Source organism: Primulina eburnea, chromosome 8 (assembly GCF_022965805.1).
Source record: "Primulina eburnea isolate SZY01 chromosome 8, ASM2296580v1, whole genome shotgun sequence".
Lineage (NCBI taxonomy): Eukaryota > Viridiplantae > Streptophyta > Magnoliopsida > Lamiales > Gesneriaceae > Primulina > Primulina eburnea.
The window spans coordinates 11,329,814-11,341,921 of record NC_133108.1 but is presented as its reverse complement, the minus strand read 5'-3'; the positions used below and the strand labels follow the sequence as shown (position 1 = coordinate 11,341,921).

The 12,108-nt window shown below is 32.1% G+C and overlaps 2 protein-coding genes across 2 annotated transcripts; one reads left to right on the top strand and one right to left on the bottom strand.

Moving 5' to 3' along the window:
- The first annotated feature begins 814 nt into the window (after nt 1-814).
- On the top strand, nt 815-2,593 carry LOC140838883 (photosystem II 10 kDa polypeptide, chloroplastic). Its single transcript, XM_073205494.1, has 5 exons — nt 815-1,052; nt 1,155-1,213; nt 1,311-1,366; nt 2,199-2,251; nt 2,359-2,593. Exons 1-5 carry the CDS (start codon nt 893-895, stop codon nt 2,451-2,453), a joined length of 423 nt encoding a protein of 140 aa, XP_073061595.1. The 5' UTR covers nt 815-892; the 3' UTR covers nt 2,454-2,593.
- Nucleotides 2,594-7,368: 4,775 nt separating this feature from the next.
- On the bottom strand, nt 7,369-10,842 carry LOC140838882 (NAC domain-containing protein 21/22-like). The gene is made up of 3 exons (XM_073205493.1): nt 10,556-10,842; nt 9,081-9,361; nt 7,369-8,063 (listed from the first exon to the last, which is right to left on the bottom strand). The coding sequence occupies exons 1-3, from the start codon at nt 10,725-10,727 to the stop codon at nt 7,503-7,505; spliced, it is 1,014 nt and encodes a 337-aa protein (XP_073061594.1). The 5' UTR covers nt 10,728-10,842; the 3' UTR covers nt 7,369-7,502.
- Between the last annotated feature and the right edge of the window lie 1,266 nt (nt 10,843-12,108).

Genomic DNA, 12,108 nt, shown 5'->3' with positions numbered 1-12,108 from the left:
TTAAGGTTGGGTTTATAAAATATTAAATTAAATGTAGTGAGAAGTATGTATAAGGTGCTTGTAGGAGTATAAGTTCATCATGCTAAATAATTAAAGTTCTTAATTGACTTTAATATAATAATTAGTTAAACTAGTTGGACTAGTTAAATTATTTAACTAAGCTCATTAAATTTAATTAAGGAACCATAACCCATAATTAAGGTAATTAGGTTAAGGATTTATATTTTTGTAAGGAAGTCACAACCCTAGCCACCATTCATTCATAATTTTCGAAAATACTCTTCTAAAAATTCTCCAAAATTTTCGGCCACCTCAAAAGAGTTTAGGGTTTGAGTCGTCTTTTGGTTTTGCTATCAAACGATAAAAAATTCTTATAAATTTTGTTTAAATTATATGAGTGTCTAAGGACATTATTTGAAGTCAAATAAATTTTTTTAAACTTCCGCTACATTTTATACACGAAAAAACTGATTACCCAAAAATTTCTAATTTATTGTTCTAAAATTTAGTCAAAATTGGTTTTTCAGTTGAAAGTTAGGCTTTCTGGAGAATGTTCTTTTACAGTGTACATGGGTTTTTTGTAATTTTCATTACATATCAATATATAATAACACCAATAATGAGTGTATTTAAACTGTATGTATAATTACGACGGACCAATGGAGGATCTCCACGTGTCAAGAACGAGGATAGGGAGTATACGACTTGTGTGGTCCGAAATCGCAACCGGTTAAAATAGTTTTGATGTGCCATATCCACAACTGATCCACCAGATCGGTGACACGTGTCCAAATGGGTATCACCAATTCTTAATTTTCAAAGCTTCACGCAATATATCTGAGGGAACGAAAGTAATTAGTAATCAGTGAGAGCAAGCACTTCACCGAAGCATATGGCATCCACAGTCATGAGTTCACTGAGCCTAAAGCCCAGTCCCATCTCCGCCGTGGTCGAGAGGTCCTCAGCTGCTAGAGGGCTGCCGTCCCTCGCCAGAACCGCCACTTTCAGAGTCGAGGCTTCAGGCAAGAAGATCAGGACCGACAAACCCTATGGTTAGTGCGTGCCTCGCCTCATCGTTAATGTTAGTACTGGAGAAATGATTCATACATACAAAGAAAACTCGATATTTTTCATTTGTTATGTAATTGTTTTAGGAGTTAACGGTGGAATGGACTTGAGGAATGGACTAGATGCCTCTGGTAGGAAGGGCAAGGTTCGATATTAATCATCACGTACCCATCGATCCAACATATTTAGCCAGCCACCACGATATATGGAATCCTTATTATATATATATTGATTAATCTCAGGGGAAGGGTGTGTACCAATTCGTCGACAAATACGGCGCTAATGTCGATGGATACAGGTGATCCGTTCATTCATTGTTTGGTGTCCATTTATGCAATATATATGATACTGACGTAAAAGTAACACTAATCGCATCATATATTCGATTGAAGATATTTTTGTAGTTGATTTACCTAAATTCTTTTCGTAAATTAATACACTTCGATGGTCATGACGCGATCAAGCAATTTATTTCACAAACCATTGCCGAAACACAATGTGATATATTTTTTGCTTTGCTAGCAAGTCTTCTGCCCTTCTCTCGTGGTTCTAGCATAAGGACAAAAACTTGTGTGAGACAGTCTTTACAGTTTTATTGTGAGACGAATATGAAACAGTATGTTTTTTTATATAAGAGTATTACTTTATGTGAATAGTGGATAGGGTTGACCCGATCTCAAGATCATAATCTGTGAGTACGGTCTCGTATGAGACCACTCATAGATAATTATGTTTATCAAGTAGGATTAGGGAAGTTATATCTAGAAAATAACCACTCCCTCCGAGTGAATCCGAATTACCTATTTGAATTGTTTGATCAGGTCGGGTTGGGTCGGCCCTCATGGGCGATCCGTTAACCCACTTTAATTTTTTTCTTACAGATACTTTTGTCATGCTATCGAATAAAATATAGTATTAGTGTATATTCATGCCGTACCTGTCTTCAACGAGGCAAAGATTTAAATAAAATTTAAAATGAGCCTTGTTGCGATGCATATCGATATATATGTAATATAAAAAAAACAGGCCGGTCTCCACGGCCAGGCGGTGGCTTTCTTGGCTTCGTAGAAGGTTCGGTCAAACAACATATTCAAGATCGTGTCCTTAACTCTATGTTCAAATATATGCAGCCCCATCTACGATGAGAAGGATTGGTCACCAAATGGAGATGTTTATGTTGGAGGTAGATTAATTAATCTGATCTTTTTCCTCTTAAAAAAAATATTAAAGTATATGATTATAATAAATTAATGTAAAAAATTGATTAAAGAATGGTCGTCCTAATTGCAGGCACGACAGGGTTAGCTATCTGGGCTGTAACTCTTGGTGGTCTTCTTCTTGGTGGTGCCCTTCTTGTGTACAACACAAGTGCCTTGGCTCAGTAATGAAACATGTGTTCGGTCAGTCAGTTACACTGGTATTAGTAGTTTAATTTGTGTTTGGGAAAACCTTATATTGTTGAATATGTTATTCTAATCTGTAATTTAATAAGATGTTAAATCTACGAAGGTTGTTTTCTTCTAAAGATTTGAGTTGATGTGCGTGCGTATTGGGCAGGTTTCTGCTCAGAAGTTTGATGAAAATAAATTCGTAAGAACAACTTTTAAACGCAATTGATCGATTCAATGCGCAAGACATCTAAATATATATAAATGCAGCGCTTGTCGTTTGGGAAAATCGCGTAAGGTTTTCCGGTTTTCGATCTATTTTATCAAAGGTAGTATTAGCATGGTATTCAAAAAATACTTGTGTATTCGACGTATCATGAACATTTGAACGAAAAATAACTAAAAACGAAGTTATAAGATTTTATGATTGAGAGTTCAAAATCGAAATAGAATCACGCTGAATTGAAATCGGACGGAATAGATTAGGAACAAATTGAAATTCTTTTTTTTTCTAAAAAAAAAAAATCATTAGGTATCTAACGAAATTAGATACAAGTCTCATGTCAATTCTTAATTTGTTTATTAATTAATTATATACATGCTATTTAATTATGAAAAAAGCTTGACTAAATTTATGAGAATTCTGCATGAAGTTACATGGAGTTGTGTGAGAGATTGTTGTTTTTTCTTCTTTTCTTGTGTCAGTCGATTCATTTTTTATATGCGGTTTTCTCCACTCTCCCATGATCTCCTCTGTCTGCTCCACTATCTCTTCATGTTTGCACGTCTTTTGAATTAATCAAGCTAATTTAAATTATTGATGGGTTCGTTCTTTTTTTCCTTGGACTCGAGCTTGTTTATTTTTGGTCTGATTAAAATACTGCTCCAACAATTATATACATGCTATTTAACATAACCGTATGAAAATCAGTCATTTGATATCGGATTCAAATGGACATGAATAGAATAGTTTTGGAATCATTTTCAAGCAGCCCAATCAAATAATGTTGAATTCCATTCAAGTGATTTCAGATTGAGTTGGATTAAACCAGAACAAATTCGGATCGATTCAACCCGTCGACACTGCCCCAAATCCGTTAATTGGTTGTGTTAGTGCAATCGAATTTCGACCAAAACAAATGTAGTTCACGAAGATATTTTCTTGGAAGTTTCGAGTAAAGCCCAGTTGGAAATAAATTGTGTCCTGCTTCGGCACAACTCGAAATTTGGCTTATAATTTTCTAGCCTTAAAACTGCGTTTACATCCCTTGATTGCAGTTGCGGTCGGCCTTGTTTGTTGAGATCTGAATTGCATCCAATGGCTTTTTCATAGCTACGCATTTAACAATACTTTCTTAATTGTTATTATTTTAGCTAAAATTAGTAGGTTCCAATAATTTGTGAGAATCGAATAATTATCATAGTTATTATAAATTAAAATAAAATTTAAGAAAACTATAAAAGTATGTCTCAAGAAGATTTAACTAAAATTGTGAAAAAAAACATCAGAAAAGTAGGGGAAGATTAAAATTTTTAAAATGTTCAAGTATACAATTATCTATTTATATGGGTTTGAATCTTTTGGGACAAACAACTGAGTTGGTCTCATGGATTTTAATCTGTGAGACGGATCAACCATACCGATATTCACAATAAAAAGTAATACTCTCAGCATAAAAAGTAATATTTTTTCATGTATGGCGCAAATAAGATATCTGTCTCACAAATACGACCCGTGTGAGACCGTCTCTTACAAGTTTTTGCCCAAACAATTCTACCTTAAATAAGTTGTCGATTACAATCAATTCTGACCTCTTATTTTAAAATCTTTTTTAAAATTATTATTGGAGTTGACTAAGGAGAATAGTTAGGTTAACATCTTAGGTAATTTTGTTGAAAAATTATTTTCACATCAAGCTAATCAAATACGATTTCAAATATTATCATTGAAAATAGTTTCATGCCGAATGAATTAAAAAAAACGAGACATCAAGTAGTCAAATGAAGATGCTGAATACTTTTTATTTATTTACGAACAGTCAGAAAAGTGTAACATACAACTGGACACAGTAAACAAATTATTTAGGTAACCTAGCATCGTAAAAATTGATGTATATTTTTTAGGAATTAATGATGTCTTAAAAAGACAAAATAGATGATTTTGAGGATATTTAGATGGTGAAAACGTCATTTGTGGGTCAATAAATTTTTTTTTTAAAGTTTGGTCGCAGGTATCCTTCAAGAATGCCTTGAAGTCTGGTATCACAGGCCAAATCTTGGCTCCACAAACTAACCTAATTTTATTTTATTGTGACGTTATATAAAATAATATTAATTAAATATTCTTATTATATTTAATTTCTCTTGTCGAAATATATGATTTAAAGTTGGGAAGATAACATTTCGTTGAAAATATATATGTGCCATGCCCATGAGGACTAATCTGACGCGACTCAAAAAATTCTAATATTTCATTTAAATTAATTGGAGGGATACAAAATAACCATCACAACTTCCGCTGTCCGTTGATAACATTGTAAGGTATAGTAATCATAATACGATAATATGAGAGAGCAAGAGGGACACAAATCTCAATTATCTAAACACAAAAATACAACAAATATTGTTAAGAATTTGGATTGTTAAATAAATTGGATTTCTTTACGTTCTTATTGGCGTCGGACCATCGACAAGTATAACAATCATCGAAAAAAATTAGTAAATCAACTACAAAGTATGATTTTATTCGATAATCATATCATTTATTCGTGTTAATTTTCATCACGGTCTATTATAATTTATCCCTTTGTGGATTTTATTCCACATACCAACTCATTGAATTTTGGTTTTGATATAAGAACTTTTTATTTTCTTCTATTTTGCTCCGATTGTTGACGTGGCTCCAGACAAATAAGCAGTTTTTTTGTCATTTCAAATTCTTTGCGTCACGTCCGCATTTTATGGCACAACATCAATTTTTTTGTCACATCAACACTCCAATATTGAAACAAGTCTAAAAGTGGATTTGGATCCTCTGTTGTAGCTGAAAACACAGCACCGATGATGTGCTCTTTTTACATGAGATGAACAACTTATTATCTCGTTTCGTCTGAAATTTTTTTAAAATTTATTTGACAATGTGTGAAGTCTACCAGATGATCAACTGATCATCTCGTATAAAAAGTGCACAACATCAGGTGCTGTGTTTCAACTATAGCAGAGGATCCAAATCCAAAACGGAACAAGTTATTATAACAAAAAGCTGTTTTCCCCATAACGTTAAATACGATGGACGTAAGTTTGTGAAATCAGTTCAGGTATATTACATCTCATATCATAATTGAGATCTTAATATCTAACTTTCCGGATTTTTTCTTAATGTTCAACGAATTACGTACATGCATGTAATTGATCAAAATGTAGTTTCCAATATAATAAAGGCATATTAATTTAAAATTAAACCTTAAATAAAAAAAATATTTTGAATTTCATTTTGTGTTCTTTAAGTTTTTATCAATTGATTTTATTTGTCAGAAGTTACGAGTCATTGCAAATCTGAGTGATGAGCTAATAAGGATTTAGTAGTTTAATTTCACAAAGGTCTCCCCATCGGTTTAGTTAAATGAAAGTGATAGTCAAATTAATTATAATTATTTATCAAAATAGAAACGCAATCTTTTGTTGTTGGGAAGTGTTTGGTCTTATTTGACAATTACAAAATTCCAACTCTCTGATATAATATCTTTTGACATTTTAACAAAGGAGGGTTTGATTATTGAGTAAGAGAGGAGAAAATGATGCTCTTATTCTCAATTAACTATTTTTAATGCTTGACAACTGTATCCTTTCATTTTATAATTAGGTTATACATTTTATATATATATATATATATATATATATATATATATATATATATATATATATATATATATATATATATATACTGTCTACTCATTTATCGTACTCACTAATGAGGTGTCACTCATCTATTAGATGTGATGAACCATAGCCACGAAGTTGGGTACGGTGAGTGGACAAAATATCAAAACTATATATATGTGTGTGTAATATTCTAATAATAAAATCGGGGCATTAAATCATGTTTACAAAATTCCCTATAGATTTAGATACACATGTTTTCCCACATTTTGCTACTAACAAGGCAACAACTAACCTAGCAATTTGGAAGGAGACAATAATTATATTATGATAAAGATAGATGTTTTATAAATTATAGTGTAAAGATTTATACATTGTTTGAAAAAATTTCCTCACAGTCTAAACTTGTATATTGAAAAATTAAATCACTATATTTGGATAATCAAATTTTCAATTACCAATGGATAATTCATGAATCAGTCAAGTTTATACGATAATTATATATTACATTTTTTTAACTAGTAAAGAATTCAAATAAAACAAATATTATTGTTAACCAAATAAAATACCAAAGAAAATTGGGAGGAAAAGTCAATTAAGTAGATGAAACAACCAGTGCAATGTCATTCTTGACTTTGCTAATTTATAGGCTTAACTAACCGTGTTATATATATATATATATATATATATATATATATATATATATATATATATATATATATATAATCTATTATATATATATATATATATATAACTTATATATAGTTTTGATATGTTGCACACCTACCGTGCACACCTATGTGAGCACCGATGAGGTGTCACTCACCCATTGGATGTGATAGAGTTCTAATATGCTGCAAACCTACCGTGCACACCTATGTGAGCAACGATGAGGTGTCACTCACCCATTGGATATGATTTATATATATATATATATATATATATATATATATATATATATATATATATATATATATATATATTCGAAAAAAGAAAATGTAAAAATAAACTTGAAAATTAATGCACAACTCAATTACATGCATATTAATTAATGTACACTAATCTTACAAATTGTGAATGCAATTAATACTTTACATTAATTCTATGGATAACTCAATCGAAACTTCAAGTGATTAAAATGATCCCAAGTTTCGCATTGATGACGTATTAATACTGATTCCACAAGGAAGACAATCCCGCTTCAGATAAATAACTCTCCGAACTTCCTTCCCCAAAGCTTGGAGACCCATTAATGGCCGCCGCCACGGGGTTATTATCATTCACACTTTCTGTTTTGGCGAGATAATTCAAAACATCTTTGATCACCTTCTCATCGCAAGAAGTAATACTGTTATAAGGATGATCAATGACAGTACTATCCAACAACGGCCGATTGTGAATCGCGGGGTACGAGATTAATGTTTGTCCCAAACTTGGGATATGATTGTTCATCAGTTTGGTGGAAGATTCGGAGAAGTTAGGGTTTGTTTGTGTCATGTTTGTATTGGAGAAGCAGGGCACTTGCTGGGGATAGGGATGGGTTTGGGTGAAGATGATGTTGTTGCAGGGTTCCATCAATGGCGGGAGTGAGAGGGATGAAGAAGAAGAAGAAGGATTAAGTAACTGCAGATTGTGGCCATTAATGGAGTTTGAGTTTATATTTTCTTGTTTGTTCGGGGTTTCTGATCTGTTCTTGTAGAACATTCTGCATAGAACCCAGTCGTGCTCCTGTATATCGCATCCATTTATAATTATCACAATACGCTAAATACGTACATTGTGATATCTAGATGATAAATTAATATATTTAAATAAGATAACGGTGTATGACACTGATCTTTTGTAGAATTCGAGTCAAATATTGAACTAAACAAAAATATATAATTTATTTTCCACATCAAACCTTGAGCATTTAATTATACATGATCATGAGATAAATGAAAAGTTTGAACTGTTATTTTGTTATATACATATGCGTGTGTGTGTGTGATCTTCTACATTTAATACGTAAAGTTTTAGTTCTTATAAAATATGTATTATTCGATGTGTAACATGCAGCAGGATCATATATATGATATTTATTGTACTTAAATTCATGGGTTGTCTGAATAGTAATATATATGTATATATTTATACATACACGAGAGGCATGACATATATATTTTTATATAGATGTATGAAAATTCATTAATTAGTAGTCTTTCTATTAAAAAAAATAAATAGTTGTCGCTCTCTAGATGTCAAAAAGATTCTACTTTCGGGTGAGCATATACAGTTGAAAGGCATAAAAGACAAATGACAATTATGTCAAGTCAAGATTAAATTAGCAAATGGCCAAAGAAACCTATTGTCGTGCTACATTATCTACAACTAAAAAGACGACAATTTACATTAAGAAACGATAGAAATTCTTAACAATCTTTATTCTAAATGAAAACAGCCTGTAACTTAATGATGTCCATAATATTGACAAGTTGAAGATATTACCAATTAAAAAAATCATCAACTTGTTCAGTAATATATTAATTATAGTTAGTGAGATACTAATATTAATTTATAACCTGAAAATATATTCATTTATATAAATCTATTAATTATCTAGCTTTCTGTATCAGAAATGCCTTTTAATTTTTAGAATTTCTAGTTTCCCGACCAACAATTATATATAATCACATTCTTCTGTTATGTTTGACTTGTGAAATAAGAGGATAAATGATATAACATGCATGAACATGTAAGTTTTACCTTGACAGAATGAGTTTGTTTCACGCCGGAGCAAGGGGCTCCTTCAAGGCGAAACTCGTGCATGACCCACTCGGTTTTCCTTCCTTTAGGGGCACGGCCCTGGTAGAAAACAAGAGTTTTCCGCATGCCCACTTGGGTCCCGTTGCGATTCACGGTCCGGTCTTTCCCCGTCGCCTTCCAGTATCCAGAAACCGTGGCTCGATTTGTTCTTAGCCCGGTTGCATATTTCCTGTCACGTTGGCTGTAGAAAAACCATTCCTTGCCTCCCACACATGCAGTGTCTTTTTTTTTATTTTTTTTACGAAAAAAAATAATTATTAGACTAAACTGCAAAAAGAAATTTAGGATTTCTAACCCTATTTTTTTTAAAAAAAAAGATAATTTATTATTCATCCTCTTCTAATCCACGATAACAACCCCGAAAAAAAAAATTATAAATCGAATGTTTCACAAGATTAATTATTTACACTAGATGATGAGGACTTATTGAAGGCAAACATGTGGCCAATAATGTGTGGGAAATATTTACAAATTAAGCCCATCTTGATAGCTAAGTATCATGAAAGAGCCATCAATAATTAAGTATGGGCATTAATCTATAAAAACAAACCTTTAATTATCGAAAATATATAGCCAATAATGTCACACCATATTCTCTACTATCCATCAACAAACAAGCTATTTATCGAGATGTGTCTTTAATTTGTGTGATGGGGATTAACTCTTGTAATAAAACAGAGAAATCACTATTCTCGTTTGGAATTCGAGAAGGCTTTGATGTTGATAATGCATTAAATTCTATAGTTATCATCTACTGAAAATTTAGACAATTACGATCGTGAAGTCGAATATTTTTCCCCCGGCAAATTATGATCTCGAATCATGTCTCCATCGATCTTTTTTGGTCAAGACAAGTTGTCGATTTCTTCAAAAAAGTTGGTGAATGAGAAATCTTTAGGTGTAGTTCGGGAGTACATATAGATCCTACTGCTAATTAACGTCAGATTAATACACCAAGAAATCTAAATGCATGGACTATTTGTGTGTGCGTGTCGATGTACCTATATTTCAAGTTATATGCTTGAAATTCAAGTTTCTTTGTTACATAGGATGATTATTAATTATCATAGAGATTGGGAAAACAAATTTAGCCATGTTATAATAAGACACTGAAAAAAAACATGTACACACAAAATAAACAATTTATCGTAAAAGTAACCATATTTTACCTAGAATTATAAGCCACCGTGATATTTTATGAGGCCATTTTATGAGAAAATTAAAACCATCAAGTTATAAATAAAATGGCAGCTCGCCACGGTAATTAAACATACATAACATTCATCTCTATGAAAGTAATTTATTAAACAAACAAAATCTGATAATACGTGTGTGTGTGTGTGTGTGTGTGTGTGTGTGTGTGTGCGCACCCACCCTTGTATACATACATAGCTGAGAGAATAGTAATAAATTACCTGGAATATCCCAAGGTTCACACTTGTTAAGATCTACCTGGATCAGCAAAGGGGTGTGTGGGGTGCATCCTGTCACCCAGTTCATCAAGTAATTGCATATAAGTTCTTCATCTTTTGGATGAAACCGAAAACCGGGGGGTAACCTCGCCTCCACCGTGCTTAAACTGGTCATTTTCAGGCCGCCGTGGTGATGGGTATGTGTGTAAATTAGTGAGATATCAGCCTGAGAGAGAGAGAGCCTGAGACAGAGAGTGATTGTTGTTAGATTATGCCTATGAATAGAAACTCCTGTGTATAAATATATATATATATATACACAAAGAAAATTATGTAGCAGTTGCCAGTGGGCAAGTGTTATTTATTTTTATTATTAGTTTTACTATTTATAAGTTTTGTTTTATGGGTAAATAACTTGTGTGGATATTAAGATTAAAAAAAATCAAGAAATAAGTCAGAGGGAGGCGTCCGTGGGGTTTGGAATAAAGTTGGAAGACTAATAGTTGCTACGTGTTTGCTGAATGAGATAGTGGATACGTGTGTGAAACGGTGACGAAAGAACGCAAGTATACGAGCTCTCCAAATCAAATTTATCGATCCAAAAACAACTTAAAGTTTTGATAATCGAAAATTCACCGGCCCGTCTACTCGCATCGCACCACGCCGTAGGGGTCTGTGTGTGAAGATGGCAGTTACATGTTGATGAATTTTTTTGGTGATGTGCAGATAGAGTTCACACCAAATTTGTCTCCAAACTTCTGGTTCATTTCAGTGACGTATGTATTGAAAGGTGACCTTTTGGAGGGTTCATTTTGTCAGCTACTGACCATTTTCAAATTCGTGATTTATCACTAAGCATCGAATTTGATATAATTCTGTGACATTCTATCAAAAAAATAATTAAATTTTGTATGATTCTTTCTTTCTTTGTTTCTTTCTTTTTTGAATGAGTTTTGTTTGATTATTTCTGATTGCACGGTGCGTTGCAACGCGGGCAATTCATTGCAAACTTGGCTTCTTCTTTTTTTGTTTTACAAAATTCTTCAATTAGTTACCTAAAAAATTCAGTCCAGGGTGCGCTGGTCTAGTCGTGCTCGGGAATCTGTCTTCCTCAGTTGCTAGTGCTTTAGTGGACTTGAACAGCTAGATATTTCCTTGTTGGGCCACGTGCTATCTGTATATAAATTTTTTTTGGTGATTAATTACCAAATTTTTATAAAGTAGCACATACATATATATGTTCATCGACCGAGACGTTGCAATATGTTTTTTATACTTAATTCGATTTATAGTTAAATAGAATAATATCATTATAATAAAAAATAATAAATTGTCATAATGTAATTTGTAAATAGGGTTCATGTCATAGTTATAAAAACTAAAGAGACTAAACTTTTATTTGAAATAATTGAATAAAAAAAAAGACGGGGGGCAAGATGCAATTTAAAATAATTAAATTTTAAAAAATATCAAATATGTTATAAAAATTCTTATTAAATAATAATAGATATATGTGTGTGAAATTTAATTTTTTTAATATATTTAAAGATTACTAG

What these genes read in the sequence shown, in the direction of transcription:
- LOC140838883 (XM_073205494.1), top strand. Translation starts at nt 893, where the DNA reads ATGGCATCCACAGTCATGAGTTCACTGAGCCTAAAGCCCAGTCCCATC. An exon ending in CAGGACCGACAAACCCTATG is followed by an intron (nt 1,053 to 1,154) that starts GTTAGTGCGTGC and finishes TAATTGTTTTAG; the next exon opens with GAGTTAACGGTGGAATGGAC. An exon ending in GCTAATGTCGATGGATACAG is followed by an intron (nt 1,367 to 2,198) that starts GTGATCCGTTCA and finishes AAATATATGCAG; the next exon opens with CCCCATCTACGATGAGAAGG.
- LOC140838882 (XM_073205493.1), bottom strand. Translation starts at nt 10,727, where the DNA reads ATGACCAGTTTAAGCACGGTGGAGGCGAGGTTACCCCCCGGTTTTCGG. An exon ending in TGAACCTTGGGATATTCCAG is followed by an intron (nt 9,362 to 10,555) that starts GTAATTTATTAC and finishes ATAAAAAAAAAG; the next exon opens with ACACTGCATGTGTGGGAGGC. An exon ending in AACAAACTCATTCTGTCAAG is followed by an intron (nt 8,064 to 9,080) that starts GTAAAACTTACA and finishes TGCGATATACAG; the next exon opens with GAGCACGACTGGGTTCTATG.